This window comes from Dermacentor andersoni, chromosome 4, assembly GCF_023375885.2.
Source record: "Dermacentor andersoni chromosome 4, qqDerAnde1_hic_scaffold, whole genome shotgun sequence".
In the NCBI taxonomy this organism is placed as follows: domain Eukaryota; kingdom Metazoa; phylum Arthropoda; class Arachnida; order Ixodida; family Ixodidae; genus Dermacentor; species Dermacentor andersoni.
The window spans coordinates 3,637,753-3,653,205 of NC_092817.1; the positions used below are offsets into that span (position 1 = coordinate 3,637,753).

General features: G+C 45.7%; 1 protein-coding gene across 1 annotated transcript in view; it reads right to left on the minus strand.

Annotated features, from left to right (window-relative positions):
• Positions 1–15,453, minus strand: part of LOC126536031 (transient-receptor-potential-like protein) — a 203,363-nt gene that overhangs the window by 136,696 nt on the left and 51,214 nt on the right. Inside the window, exons 4-5 of the mRNA XM_072287491.1 lie at positions 14,665–15,009; positions 12,146–12,316 (exon numbers count right to left, since the gene is read on the minus strand). Coding sequence (XP_072143592.1) covers positions 12,146–12,316; positions 14,665–15,009 — 516 coding nt within the window. The remainder of the gene's footprint in view (positions 1–12,145; positions 12,317–14,664; positions 15,010–15,453) is intronic.

The following is a 15,453-nucleotide window of genomic DNA, read 5'->3' on the forward strand; positions in this document are numbered from 1 at the left end:
CGCTGAACACATCAATGCGCTAGCACTGAGTTGCTGCGTCTCCGTTGCCAGAGCACGTATCAATGTAATCGACGGAAATGCCAAACTGTTGCCGGCCAATTTTAGTAAGGAGGGCCGACACATCGTTAAAAGCCCTGCTGTCGCTTACCTCGACGAACGGGAAGAAAGGGGGTTAACCGAGGGGACCGATTTTTATTAGTCATAAGAAGCCAGCAAACACTGACACCGAGGACAACATAGGGGAAATTACTTGTGCTTAATAAATGAAATAAAGAAACGATAAATTAATGGAAATTAAAGTGGATGAAAAAACAACTTGCCGCAGGTGAGAACCGAACCCACAACCTTCGCATGCGAAGGTTGTGGGTTTCAACCAACCAACCAACCAACGTGCTCAGACTATTTACAAGAGGGCTGGTATCGTACTGCATGCGCCGCAACGTCCTCTACAAGAACTTCTCCCCTAGCGGCAGCAACTACTTACTCGTTGTTCCCTTATCACTTCGATGTGAAATCTTACACGCCTGCCACAACGAGCCGACTGCTGGGCACTTAGGCTACACTCGCACATTGGTACGGATTTGGCAGAATCACTACTGGCCGAGGCTTACACCGGTCGTTAAATGTTACGTTCAGACTTGTCTGGATTGCCAACGTCGCAAACCAGCATCCGTCAAGCCAGCCGGCCTACTGCACCCTGTTCAAGTACCGGCCATACAATTTGCACAAGTAGGCATGCATTTTCTGGGCTCCTTCCCAATGTCTACTACGGGTAATAGGTGGATAATCGTCGCCACAGATTGTCTCACTAGATATGCCGAGACAGGTGCTCTGCAACGGGCAACAGCAGGTGAAACGGCACGATTTTTTCTCAAATGCATTGTTTTAAGGCATGGCGTTCTCACAGTAGTCGTGCCGGACAGAGGTACTGCGTTCCTGGCCAAGTTTTTGGATATCGTTCTACGTCTAAGTGGTACCGCCAACCGGAAGACAACGGCGTATCACCCCCAACCAAACGGACTGACAGAACGACTCAATAGGACACTGGCTGATATGATAAGCATGTACGTGGATGTAGAGCGCGAGAACTGGGATAGATAGATAGATAGATAGATAGATAGATAGATAGATAGATAGATAGATAGATAGATAGATAGATAGATAGATAGATAGATAGATATAGATAGATATAGATATAGATAGATAGATAGATATAGATAGATAGATAGATAGATAGATAGATAGATAGATAGATAGATAGATAGATAGATAGATAGATAGATATAGATATAGATATAGATATAGATATAGATATAGATAGATAGATATAGATAGATATAGATATAGATAGATAGAAACTTGCTTAAAAGAATGGTCAGAAAAATTGCTATAGGTCGGCGCCCCTAGTCAAGGGCTCCGCTGGCTCTTGCCTTGTTCTCAGCTCTTCGTATCAGCTTGAGCTGGTCGTAGAGGGCTGAGCTGGACAGCAGTGCCCATTGCTCCCTAGTGGTCTACGGTGGTTGCTTGGGCTAGTTGGTAATTCATGATAAAAAATAACATACAGCGCGAAGGACAAGGACTGCGAGAGACGACATACACAGCGCTGACTTCCAACAATATTTTATTGCGTTGCCACATCGTGTGTATATATAGAAGAGGACGCATGCGCAGAAAACGAAACTCAGTCACAATGGGCGTTCTAACAGCAAGTCATTGTACTAAGAACATGGTCACTTGAAAAAAAAAAAAAACATTACGATTTCTATCTGTTTAGATACGTGACTTCATTAGGGGTCAGCGCGATAGAGGGGGCACCAACGCACATACTACCCAGTTTTCTGATGAAATCAGCTTCCAGAATTTCCCGGGTTAGCTGTGAGCTGTGTCCCGCTAAAGCTTCCGTATCTTCAAGGAGGGCACCGCAGCCGCAGTCCCGGTAATGGATGCCCAAAAGGCCTTGAACAGTGTTATGAACGCTGTTACAGTGCTCTCTTAGACGATCGTTTAAGCACCTGCCTGTCTGTCCAACATATTTACCGCAGCAAGGCAGGGGAATTTGGTAAACCACATTCGTTATGCACGTCGCAAAACGTTTTCTGCGCCCGACAAACCAACAGCTCTGACGTGATTTAGGCGCGTTTACACGCTTACAGTGCCTTGCCAGGTTTTTCGGGGCTGAGAAAACGACTGTGATTCCTGCACGGTGCCCAATCTTCTTTAGCCTATGGGAGACATCATGCACATACGGCAGCACTGCAAACCTGCGTCTTTCAGCCGGTTGGTTCCTTAGGTGAGTGGGCTCATCACGTTTTGTGAGCCTGAGAAGCTGTTCCGCTATGTCTGAAATTAAGGCCAAAGGGTGGCCAGCCCAAGAAAGGCGATCAACCTGTGCAGCAAGACTATGTTGCATCTCGTGTGGACACGATTTATTGAGACTGTTAACGAGGCATAACTTTCTAATACCTCGTACAACGAGCTTTGAGTGCGCAGAGTTAAAGGGCAAGAGTGGCTTCTTACTTCTCGGTCCGAAGCACCAGCACACATGTTTGTTAACATGGCACAGCCTGAGATCTAGAAAGCGCAAAGAATCATCAAATGGGACCTCATGCGTAAGTTCTAGAGGCTGCAGCTCTTTCTTAAAGATCTCCAAGACTTCCGAAACAGAAGGCTCGAAAGCGTGATCAGTGCAATCAATAAATATCATAGTCGTCCACAAACCTGCACACTTTGACAACAGGGCACGCGGCTAGGTGACCATGGATATTGCGATCATGATGAGCTAGACGGATATCACTTAGTGCCGGCGCCAGCACGGTTGCGGGGCCCTCTTTAACGATACGGAAGTTTTATCGAGACACAGCTGACAGCTCAGCCGGGAAATTGTGGAAGCTGATTTTATCAGAAAACTGGGTATATGTGCGTTAATGCACCCTCATCGCGCTGACCCCTAGTGAAGTCACGTATCTAAACAGATAGAAATCGTAACGTTCGTCTTTTCAAGTGACCATGTTCTTAGCGCAGTGACTTGCTGTTAGAACACCCCTCATGACAGCCTTTCATTTTCTGCGCATGCCCTCGCAATAAAATATTGTTGGAAGTGAACGCTGTGTATGCCGTCTCTCGCAGTCCTTGTCCTTCACGCTGTACCTTATTTCTTATCCCTTGTGGTGTTCGTGTCGGGGTGTTCTATGTCGTGTAGCGTGCACTCCTACCTAATGTGGTGTGGGGTAGGTGTGGCCCCACACCACGGGCATTCGTCCCTGTAGGCTGTCGAGTGTATGCGATGTTATATGTGCAGGTTCACGTAAGTGCCTGTCTGGAGCCTACGCCAGGCAACGGCATCCTCTGTCTTTAGATTTCGATGGGGTTGTGGATATCGCAAGCGACTCCCTCTGGGGTAGTTCACGGTGGCTGAATACTCCAGGTCGACAGGGTCCGGGTCTTCTGCAGCCGGCGTGATTAGTGCTCGGTTATGCACGAATCCTCTAGCTGCTCTGTCGTTCTGCAGGTTGCCCGTGATGCCAGCGTGACCCGGTATCCAGATGATGGTCTGGGTGTTGAAGGCCTCAGGGTCCTCCTTGAGTATTTGGGCTAGGACTCGTGCAGCAGGTCTTCAAATTGTTTCCTGTAGGAAGTTGTGGCAGGCCTGCTGGGAATCCGTGAGGATCGTCAGTGGTTTCTTCGCGCGCTGGCCTTCGCGGATGGCTAACGCGATGGCCAGCTCTCCGGCTTCCGCAATCGTGCAGGGGCAGGTCGATATAGCGTAGGTAACGTGGTCTGGGTGGTCGCATACCATTGCTTCTGCGCTCTTGTTGTTCGTCACATACATGGCGGCGTCCGTAAAACGGGCCGTGGTATTGAACCTGAATGTTTTCTCCATGTACTGAGCCCTTGCTCTCTTCTGCAGGAGTGTAGGTTAGGGTCCATGTTGCGTGGTATCGGGGCCCCGTGATACCTGTCCTGGACGCGACAAGGTATCGAGCAGGTTTCTTGGGTTCGTGTTATAGCTGGGAAGCCCAAGGTTTGTAGGACCTGCCGGCCCATGCGCGTCCGCGCTAATCTCTGTTATTGCGATACGTAAAGGTCTTTTGTTATTTCACTGAGGTGTTGTGCAACCATAGCGCCATTAATATTTCAGTCGATGTACTCATCGGCAGGCGGAGAGCGGTCTTGAAAGCCATCCTCAAAAGTGCTGGCCTGCTTCGTTTCGGAATTTGTGAGATGGTAGTAGGGCAGGCTGTATGCGATTCTGCTCACCTCCGGGCGTCTGACCAGTCGGAGGGTGTCCATCTCCTTCATGCTTGTTTTCTTGGATGTTACGCGGGAGCTCATGCGTGATATCGCCTTGACACTGGTTTTGAGGAGTGTAGGGGTGTGTGGGCCCGCTGGTTGGACTGCAGCCACATGCTCAGCACCCTGAGCAAGGGCTTCTCTGGTATGAGACCCCCGTTGAGGCGTACCTCGAGTTTTCTAGTTGGGTCTGTGTGGTTACCGCGGCTTCGCCAGACTCGTAGGAGATCGGATTTTTCAAGAGAGCATTGTAGTCCCCGTTGGCTGACGTATTCTTCGATGAGATTTGCTGCAGCTTGCAGCCGTTCTTTTTTTTCAACGGGGGACCCTGTTGCTGTCCAGAGTGTTATGTCGTCTGCGTAGATTGCGTGCCGAAGACCTGCTACGTCCTGCAGTTTGCTTGCGAGGCCGATCATGGCGACGTTGAACAGTGTTTATATATATATATATATATATATATATATATATATATATATATATATGTGTGTGTGTGTGTGTGTGTGTGTGTGTGTGTGTGTGTGTGTGTGTGTGTGTGTGTGTGTGTGTGTGTTGGGTAGGTGTAAGATAGATATGTGGGGACGGCGCACAGGAATAAAAATGCACAGATGTTATATACGTTCTGATGTGAATAAGGATGTATGTTATAACATCACTTCGTTTCGTGGATATGTACCGCATTCTATTTTTTAATATGCTGCAACTGATTTCAAAGAAAGGGTAGAGGAACCTCGTCAAGCGGTGGTTGTGCAGCGTTTTGTTCCTGCCCTTGCATTTTCTTTTGCTGCAAAAATGAGTGGAAGTGCGAAATAAAGTTGGAAGTTGAAAGACAAATCGAAGACTGGGGGGGGGGGGGGGGGAGTATACAGGCGGAATAATTTCTTGTGGAGTAGTGAAAATATTTGAATGTTGTTGTGCATGGAAAACATGCAATATTAGTCCTGAGTGTGCATCAATCTGCACAAATGCAAGGGCAGTTAGGGGCATTAGGTTTGCCTAATCCTTGCCGACGTAATAAATAAATTATTTACAGATGGTGTCTTTCCCAGAAGCCTCAAAATGGGTAATCTTAATATTTAAAAAAGATAATCGTGAGTGTTTTATTAATTATCGTCCTATTTGCATTTTGTCTTTCTTAATCAAGGTAATTGAGAAACTTATTCACAAGCGTTTAACTAATTACTTATCGAAATGTAAGCTATTATCTCCGTATCATTTTGGTTTTAGAGAGGAATTGTCAATAGAACTTGCACTAATTATGTTTACTGACAAAGTTAAATTTGTTATAGAGGAAGGCCCATAAGTAGGTGCTCTCCTTATTGATTTCACTAAAGAGTTTGACGCAATTAACCACCTCATCCTGCTATACAAACTAAAGTTTTATGGCATTTCTAGCGCGCCTTTGCAGTTAATTCGTGATTGCCTAAGAGACCGACCACAACTAGTCCCAAATGAATAGTTCTTTCTCCTGAGCAAAAATTATTAATAGAGGCGTCCCTCAGGGATCAATACTTGGGCCATTCTTATTTTTAATGTTCACTAATGATTTGCCACAAGTATTAACGCATGCCCACGGCCTTCTCTATGCCGATGACACAAACATTTTTATATCCCGACAAAAGATCCGTCACACTACTAACAAACTAAACAATGATCTCGCTAATGTTCATGCATGGTGCTTGAAAAACACGTTATATATCAATCTATCGAACACAATATGTATGGTATTTCCTTCCCTTTAAACATTATTCATAGGTACCTTTCTTGTATCACTTCATCATCATCATCATCATCAGTCTGGTTACGCCCTCTGCAGGGCAAAATCTTCTCCCATACTTCTCCAACTACCCCGGTCACGTACTAAATGTGGCCATGTTGTCCCTGCAAACTTCTTAATCTCATCCGCCCACCTAACTTTCTGCCGCTCCCTGCTGCACTTCCCTTGGAATCCAGTCCACAACCCTTAATGACCAACGGTTATCTTCCCTCCTCATTACGTGTCCTGCCCATACCCATTTCTTTTTCCTGATTTCAACAAGGATGTCCTTAAGACGCGTTTGTTCTCTGACCCAATCTGCTCTTTTCTTATCCCTTAACGTTAGACCCGTCATTCTTCTTTCCACAGCTCGTTGCGTCGTACTCAATTTAAGTAGAACCCTTTTCGTAAGCCTCCAGCTTTCTGCCCCGTACGTGAATACTGGTAAGACACAGCTGTTATACACTTTTCTATTGAGGGACAATGGCAACCTGCTGTTCATGATCTGAGATTGCCTGCCAAACACACCCCAACCCATTCTTCTGATTATTTCAGTCTCATGATCCGGATCCACGGTCACTACCTGCCCTAAGTCGATGTATTCCCTTACCACTTCTAGTACCTCGCTGCCTATCGTAAACTGGTCTTCTCTTCCGACACTGTTAAACATTACTTTAGTTTCCTACAGATTAATTTTTAGACCCACCCTTCTGCTCTGCCTAACCACGTCAGTGAGCATGCATTCCAATTTGTCCCCCGAGTCACTAGCAAGACAATATCATCAGCAAATCGCAAGTTACTAAAGTATTCTCCATTAACTCTTATCGCCAATTCTTCCCAATCCAAATCTCTGAATACCTCCTGTAAACACACTCTGAAAAGGTTGGAGAGATCGTATCTCCCAGCCTGATGCCTTTCTTTATGGGGATTTTGTTAATTTCTTTATGGAGGACTACGGTCGCTGTGGAGCCGCTAGATATATCTTTCAGTATATTTACATACGGCTCGTCTACACCCTGGTTCCGTAATGCCTCCATGTCTGCTGAGGCTTCGACTGGATCAAACGCTTTCTCGTAATCAATGAAAGCTATATATAAGGGTTGGTTATATTCAGAACATTTCTCTATTACCTGATTGATAGTGTGAATATGGTCGATTGTTGAGTAGCCTTTACGGAATCCTGCCTGGTCCTTTGGTTGACAGAAGTCTAAGGCGTTCCTGATTCTATTCGCTATTGCCTTAGTAAATACTTTGTAGGCAACGGACAGTAAGCTGATCGGTCCATAATTTTTCAAGTCTTTGGCGTCCCTTTTCATATGGATTAGGATTACGTTGGCGTTCTGCCAAGATTTCGGTACGCTCGAGGTCATGAGGCATTGCGTGTAGAGGGTGGCCAGTTTTTCTAGAGCAATCCGCCCACCATCCATCAACAAATCTGCTGTTACCTGATCCTCCCCCGCTTCCTCCTCCCTTTCCATAGCTCCCAAGGCTTTCCTTACTTCTTCCGGCGTTACTCGTGGGATTTCGAATTCCTGTAGACTATTCTCTCTTCCATTATCGTCGTGGGTGCCACTGGTACTGTATAAATCTCTATAGAACTCCTCAGGCACTTGAACTATCGGATCTATATTAGTAATGATATTGCCGGCTTTGTCTCTTAACGCATACATCTGATTCTTGCCTATTCCTAGTTTCTTTTTGACAGCTTTTAGGCTTTCTCCGTTCCTGAGAGCATGTTCAATTCTATCCATATTATATTGCCTTATGTCAGCTTTCTTACGCTTGTTGATAAACTTGGAAAGTTCTGCCAGTTCTATTCTAGCTGTAGGGCTAGAGGCTTTCATACATTGGCGTTTCTTGATGAGATCTTTCGTCTCCTGCGATAGCTTACTGGTATCCTGTATTACGAAGTTACCACCGACTTCTATTGTACACTCCTTAATGATCACTTACTTATGCATCACTTAACAAACACATAATTACAAGATCTGGCTCAACCAAATTTCTAGGCATTATCTTAGATGCGCACTTAAAATTCAACCACCATGCCCCAGCTCTTGTTCAAAAAATTGTTTTGGCATTCACGTCATTATCAAATCGCGCTCCTTTATTCATCCAAGTATTCTCTTTATTTGTATTACGCGTATATTCACAGTCATCTTTCATATTGCCTCTCAACATGGGCTAATACATACTTCACTCATCTCCACCAACTGGAAGCTTTACAAAAGCAAGCGCTACGATTCGTGACATTTCAACCTTTTACGTCTCACTCCGCTCCAATTCTTCGTTCCCTAAACTTTGTCCCCTTGCGCATGTTATTCAATCATAAGCTGTTGCTAATAATGTCCCCCCTCATAAATATTGAGCTAAGTATTGAAAGTTTTAGTCGTACTGACCTCACTAATAATATTAACAGAAGGTTTGCCGCACGTCCCAATTTGCTCATTCCTAAAATTCGAACTAACTATGGGAAATTTACTGTCATGTTTTCAGGCATATTATATTTGAATTCCATTTCATCCGATATCAAACATCTGCATTTCAAGCCTTCAAACGCAAATCTAAGGCGCATTATATAAACTCGCTACCGAACTCCTGGTATTGTATTGTGCTATGTAAACCTTATTAAATATATTTGTATTGCACTGTTCCTAATTTTCTTTTATATTTCTTAGACTTTTTTTTTCTGTCCCTCTCATATAACTTTTGCAAATAACTTTTCTTCTACTCTGTCTCCTGTGCTTTCTGGGGTTCCTCAAGATTCTGTTCTTGGCTCTCTTGTCTTCTTATTCTACATTAATGACTTTCGTATTGATATATCTTCTAACATACGCCTAATAGCGGATGACTGTCTTATTTACCGACCCAGTAATAATAGCTCAGCTATACTTGTCCTACAGCGTGACTTACAAACAGGTGAAAAATGGTGTAAGACATGGTTATTCCAATAAATGTAAATAAAACTTCATTAATCTCTTTCCGTCGTCGGCATTCTTATGTAGCACCGCATATCTCTCAGGTAACCCAATAACATCATCGGGGACATCTTATAAATATCTAGGGCTTATTTTAACGCTCGATCTTTCATGGTCTTCTCACGTCGCTAAAATAACTAACGAGGCTAACCGCACCTTAAGCTTTCTGCAGCGAAATCTTGAATTTGCCCCTCCTTCGGTAAAAACTCTTGCCTACAAATCTGTGGTAAGGCCCAAACTTGAATAAGCATGCTGAGTTTGGGACCCTCATCATACTAATCTTTCTAACAAGCTTGCATCTGTACAAAACCGCACAGCCCGATTTATCTTTCATGACTATTCTTCATAAACAAGTGTCACAGCGCTACAATTTAATGCGAATCTTTCTAGTCTAGAAACACGACGTCAAGCGTCCAGGCTCATTCTATATCACAAGTTTTACCATGCCCCGATTGGTAATAGCGTCATATCACCCGCTCACAGCCATTCATCACGGACTAATCATTCAGTCAGTATACCCCCCACATGCGAGCACATCATCCCATCTGCATTTGTTTTTCCCACGTACAGCGAGAGACTGGAATGATCTTCCTGAAGAAGCGGCGAACCACTCGAGTGCGACCATGTTCAAGACTGCCATCGAACACCTTCTTCTTTGAAGCTGCTCATCCCTCCTGTAAAATTATTCTCCAGGGGCATTTGAGGAATAAATAAATAAATAAATAAATAAATAAATAAATAAATAAATAAATAAATAAATAAATAAATAAATAAATATTTACAGCGTTGCTTGTTCCCCATGCTACCACCACCTACTTTCATATTAAAACGCTGTATTAAACACTGCTGACATACACAACTTTTGTGTGATGAAGCCTGCTGCCGTTGCCACAATTGCAGTAACCCCCACTTGTTTCCTGTTTAGGAGATCCCCCCGGCAGTTTTTACTTCGGGACCTCCGAATGTGAAATTATACTTTAGCACTTTTCTTACTACGGATGAAAATAAATTCAATAAATTCATAACTCGGCGTAGTGATACAGTTATCTTAGCGGATAATTTTAGTCTTTCTTTTTTCTCTAGATATGTATATTAGGTTGATAGCTACAGAGCATTAGCGACAAACTGGAGACGGAAATTTTTTTGATGTAAGCACGACGCGTAGACGGACATCGACCACCGCCGGAGGATAGCCAGCTTCGAGGTAAAAGCAAACCCATGTGACCTTGGCACAGAAAACAGAACACGAAGCCTCACTTTTTAATGCAAATATAGGGACACGTGCCCAAATTAATTCAGATCTGGCACCTCGTGTGCGTGCGAGAGTGTACCGCGAAAGGCCCGCTGTTCCCTTTCGTGTATTGTTAAGAGACCATGGGCGAGGAGGGCGAGGTGAGCGATTGGTGGCGTTGGGTAAGCGCATGGTAACTTGATCAAGTCGCAGAGAGTGAGTGTCGCACGTGCTAAGGAGTGGGCCAGTTCCTTTAGCCCGGCTGTTGCTGCACATGGCGTGACTGAGCGCGGCTCTTCGCGCCCTGTCTGCAACCAGAGCGCAGGGTAGTGAGCCGAGATGGCTGGTGGCTTCATGTGCGCTGTGTCTCGTGCACCTAGAGTTGGAGGTCGCGTCAGCGAGCATCGGAGAGGCACTGCAGCGAGGTGCAGCACGAAGCGCTCGCCCGCTGCTGCTCTGCCTCTTCACGAAACCAGCGTTGTGACAGCGAGTGTCCGCGATCATCGAGTCAGGTCCGTTCAGCTTTACTTGTGCGCGCGTGACACCGCACTTGCTAATTTGATAGGTAAGGCGTACTGCTTACTGAAATTATTACGGCTGATAAAACTACGACCATCACTTACTGTGGTTGTGCAGTATTTTGCAATCGCTATCAATGCTGCACTTTTCGGGTGGCACTGCGACTCTATTCGATGGTGGCCTTTTTTTTCTGGCTCTCTCTACGCTTTTAATATACCTGTGAGCCGACATAATTTGCACAGGTCGCATGTCGGGATGTATTGCTTCATTAGCAAGAAAAAAGAATACATCACGACATGAGACATGTGCACCCACACGCACATACACACACCCACACCCGGCGAGACACCAACCGACCCAGCCCCCGCCATGCTACAACACAAGCGAGAAGTAATGGCTTTAGGCAAATAATATTAAGCTTGCCTTTAAAACCTTCGTCACAGCACATGATTTGCGTCGAGCATCGATACCAACTTACATGGGAAATTCTGTATCAGTTATATCTCGTTTGAGTTGGCGCTGCCTGAGCACTCCGTCAGTGGTTCTCTCTTTCATAAGGAACTACACTTCCATGTAATTGATGGCATGTTCCAGAACTCGTATGAACGTTCGTATGATTGTCAGTTTGCAAATCTTCCTCTTGATATTATGTCAATAAGCATTTAAGCTACCTTACTGCTCCAAGTATTTTATCATCAGAAGTGAACGGTGTGTTCGTCTTGTCCTCGTCTTGAATCTAAATGGAATTGCTACCCCTTCACTACGGCTGCAATCTACTCGCTAGAATGGCGCTAATTGCTCTGTTCAAATGAAATGCGATACATATGCAAACGTCAATGTGGGCTAACGGAATTCAATATATTATGAAAAAATAGTTTTCTCAGTGTAATTTATGGCGAAGTTCTTTTCAATAGTACCATCCTTAATCGTGACTCCTTCGCTGAAATATCCACAATAGCGATAATTATGTGGATATGCATGCAAACAGCGCGCCTGCGCGCAGAATGTAATGTATGTAGGTGAATCTGACAAGATTAGGCTTGATAGAAATCGTCTACTGCGGACATAATTACATGTCAGTGTTTGTGCGTCCAACTAGTTTCCAGCAGCAATGACGGTAGCAAAATCGCAGTCTTGCTGTCCGTACATCCCAGTCTGCGTTGTCGCTCAGGTCGGCCAAAAATAATAATAATAATAATAATAATAGAGATAGGCCGACCAAAGCAGAAATACAGGTTATAGTGCCTGTAGCACTTAACGCGAGAAACATCTTTTGATTACAGCTCACTTTTGAACCTCGACGGCACTAATTGCTGCCCCAGCTGAAAAAGTAGTGGCCGCACCACTGTTGGCGCAGGTGCGGAGGGCGCATACCTTTTTCTGCTGGTGCTCGATTGCGAGCTCGAGCCTTGCGAGGGACATGTTGTCCTCCTCTTCGTCTTCTCTCGCCTTCGCTCGATGGTTCATTATGCAGGCAAGTTCTGCTGACGTGCGGATGTGGTCCAGGAGGGACGTAGCGAAGTCCTGGCATTGACGCTGAAGCTTCTGCAGTAGATATTAATTTTGACTTTGCAACAACGTAAGCACTTGGCATCGCTTAAACGTAAACACAACTTTATGAAAAGTGTTGGCTACGGTACCCGCCGTGGATGCATGAGGTGACTGACTGGGCTGCAAATCCTCAAATTTGGGAACACGGCACCACTGTTACTATATGTATAAAGATAATCGCTATAAGAACTTTAGTCAGCCCCCAGAAGACGACCGTCTATTCATCTCTTAAACGTCAATTTATGTGCAGAGGCATGAAAAGTGTACGCTTGTCGAGCCAATTGTACAAGCAAAAAAAAATTCTGGGGTTTTACGTGCCAAAACAACGCTTTCATTATGAGGCACACCATAGTGGGGCACTCCGGAATCATGTGGACCACCTGGGGTTCTTTAACGTGCAGCTAAATTTGAATGCACGGTTGTCTTCGCATTTCGCCCCCATCTAAATGCGGCCGCTGTGGTCGTGATTGGATCCGGCAACTTCGCGCTTAGCAGCCCAACACCATAGCCACTTAACAACCACGGCGGGTGCGCATAAAATATAAAAAAAAAAAATTATGTGGAATCTTAAATATTATGTTTGGACCCGTGTTGGTCTCTCGTGGAATCACCTAGAATCATTGCATTTTACTGGTGCAAAATGTAATGCAGAGATTTCTAAGTTAAGAAAGAAGCTTGAAAAAAAGTTTGGCACTGCGCAACGGGCGATGAAACGAAAAATTTTAGGTCTAACTTTAGGAGGCAGGGCGAGAGCGGTGTGGATCTGAGAACTAACGGGCATAGCTGATAACCGGCGGACCAATAAAGTGATTGAGCGAGTGTCAGTGGAGGGGAAGTCCAGTCGAGGACAAGAAAACTAGCGGGGTGGGGGGGGGGGGGGGGGGAGGTGAATAAAAGAGGATACTTGCAGGCACAATATGGAATCAGCTAGCGCAAGACAGGAAATTTGTGAGTGCTGGGAGATGCCTTGGTCCTGGCAGTGGGCATAACTATAGGCTGAAGATGATGACGATAAAGTGTTGGGTTGCCCGCTTAATCGTAGAGATTTATCATCGAAAACATATCGTTATGTGCTGTCCCTCTGTTAGCAATGAACGAGAGAAATTCTGTGGCGCTTCATAGCGACTGGACGACCGAGCGTTCACACTAGAAAAAGTACTGGGATCACGACCTCGACCGTCATCCGCGATGCAGGCCTGAAGAGCACTGCTGCACTTTTTGAACAGAGAGAGCGAGAGAATAACTTTATTTGCCAAAGGCAGAATTTTTGGAAAATCGCTGAACTCAGCGACCGCCTTTGTATGCACGGTGATCGCTGTTGCTTGGGTGCGCGAGTCACTTGTTATCGCTTGCCATTTCCTTGTCTGCTCTCTTCGGCTTTCTGCAGTTTAGGGTAGCCAACTAGGCGGAACCTGGTTAACCACCCTGGCTTTCTTTCGCTATCTGTTGTGAAATTCGATTGTGTGATAACTCCGTGCGCATGCACTGTATTTTTTTACAGCACAGATGCTTGGTTTACCTGACTTGTAATTTTTGTCGTTATTCAGTGAGATGGTGCACGTATAGTCTGTGACAAGGCTGGCGAAAGACACTGAGTACGGCCGAGCGGCGGAACTGTCGTTTAAAGCAGCCATATGTGTGTTCAATGTAACTCGGCAGCTGTGGCCAGCCATCTGCTGCTGGGAAGAAGCGAACGGCCGCGCTCAGCTTGTATTTTTCCTGACATGCGTTCACGTGACTTTGCCGCACCAACAAATAGCCACGGAGTTCCTTACCAAAGCTACCAGGGATTCGAGGCCGGAGCAAGCGATTTGAGGTGGTTGTGAATAGACTGGGAGGAGGAGTGTGGGACGGTTAGGAATCGCGCACCTCCACCTACGGGCGACATACAGATCTATGCTCATTCGTGTTACCGCTGAAGAGCTCTGTTGTCTACGGGATGAAATAACGAATCGTACCTGAATATCCTCACTCCAATAAATATTCAAGATCATCATTTAAGGAGTCACATTGTCGCCAATCGTTTCGTCGCGTCTGCTTGGTAGGTTTCCCGCGAGCGGATTGACCTTGGAGATCCGGCATATCTGAAAACTGCGCTAATCTCATGTAAAATGATCATTAAGGTGATGTGATATTCGCCGGTTGTGAAGTAGCAGGAGGAGATGAGGTGGGGGAGGCGACGAAGTGTTGCGTGCTGAAGTCTCAACTGCGTGATTCGAGCGGATTTCAAAGAAATTGACGCTGTTTTTTGACATTCGTTATCGATGGTGTTTACAGTATTTTTTTCTTATTCACTCGTTATTCGCAAAACCATAAGAGGCGTCCCAGACTGAGCCGCATACCTTGTATTCCACCTTGAACTCGTTCTCGACGTAGCTGAGCCGCTTGAGCTCGAGGCTGAGCTCGAACGCGGTGAGGATGGGGTCCACGCTGGAGAGGCAGATGAGCGAAGGCGAGGAGAGGGCGCGGAAGGCGTTGATGCGCGAGCGCGAGTGGCGCAGGCAGTCGCGGCGCACCGCCAGGCCGCACTCGTCGCAGCCGCAGCGCACGTCGTGCGGCATGGGCAGCGTGGCGCCGCGGTCGAGCAGCAGCTTGAGGATCTCGTAGTTGTTGCGGTGCGCCGCCAGGATGAGCGGCGTGATCTCCGGGTTGAATGTGGACGTGGCCGAGTTCACTTTCTCCCAGTTCTGAGCAGTACAGCACATAGGCATGTCACCACAGTGGGAAGCACCGGGAGGAAACAAGTAAGCCGGAAAAATTCATGCAGCTAACTTAAGTAAAAATATGGAGCAGAACGAGTACTGCTGCTAGCAAAGGGCGAAAGATGTAAAAGAGTGCAGCCACTTGGCTACCTTCGGTTTGGAAGAAGATGGCTCAAAGTTACCAACGAAAACAAAGGGTGAACAATGTGGGGACGCTAAATAAGACAAAGTCGTCGTACGTGGAGTTTTAAATGATGAGATGATTAAATGTTGATTACATCCCTCTATTCAGCCTCTGTTTCGTTTTCATGTTCATAATTTACTAATTTCGTGTCGTATATCACGCGCAATTACGTCGACCTTCTCATGTCCAGCGCCGACACTTGGTTGAGCGTTTCATTTTCAGCGTTTGAAACACCACGATGTGCC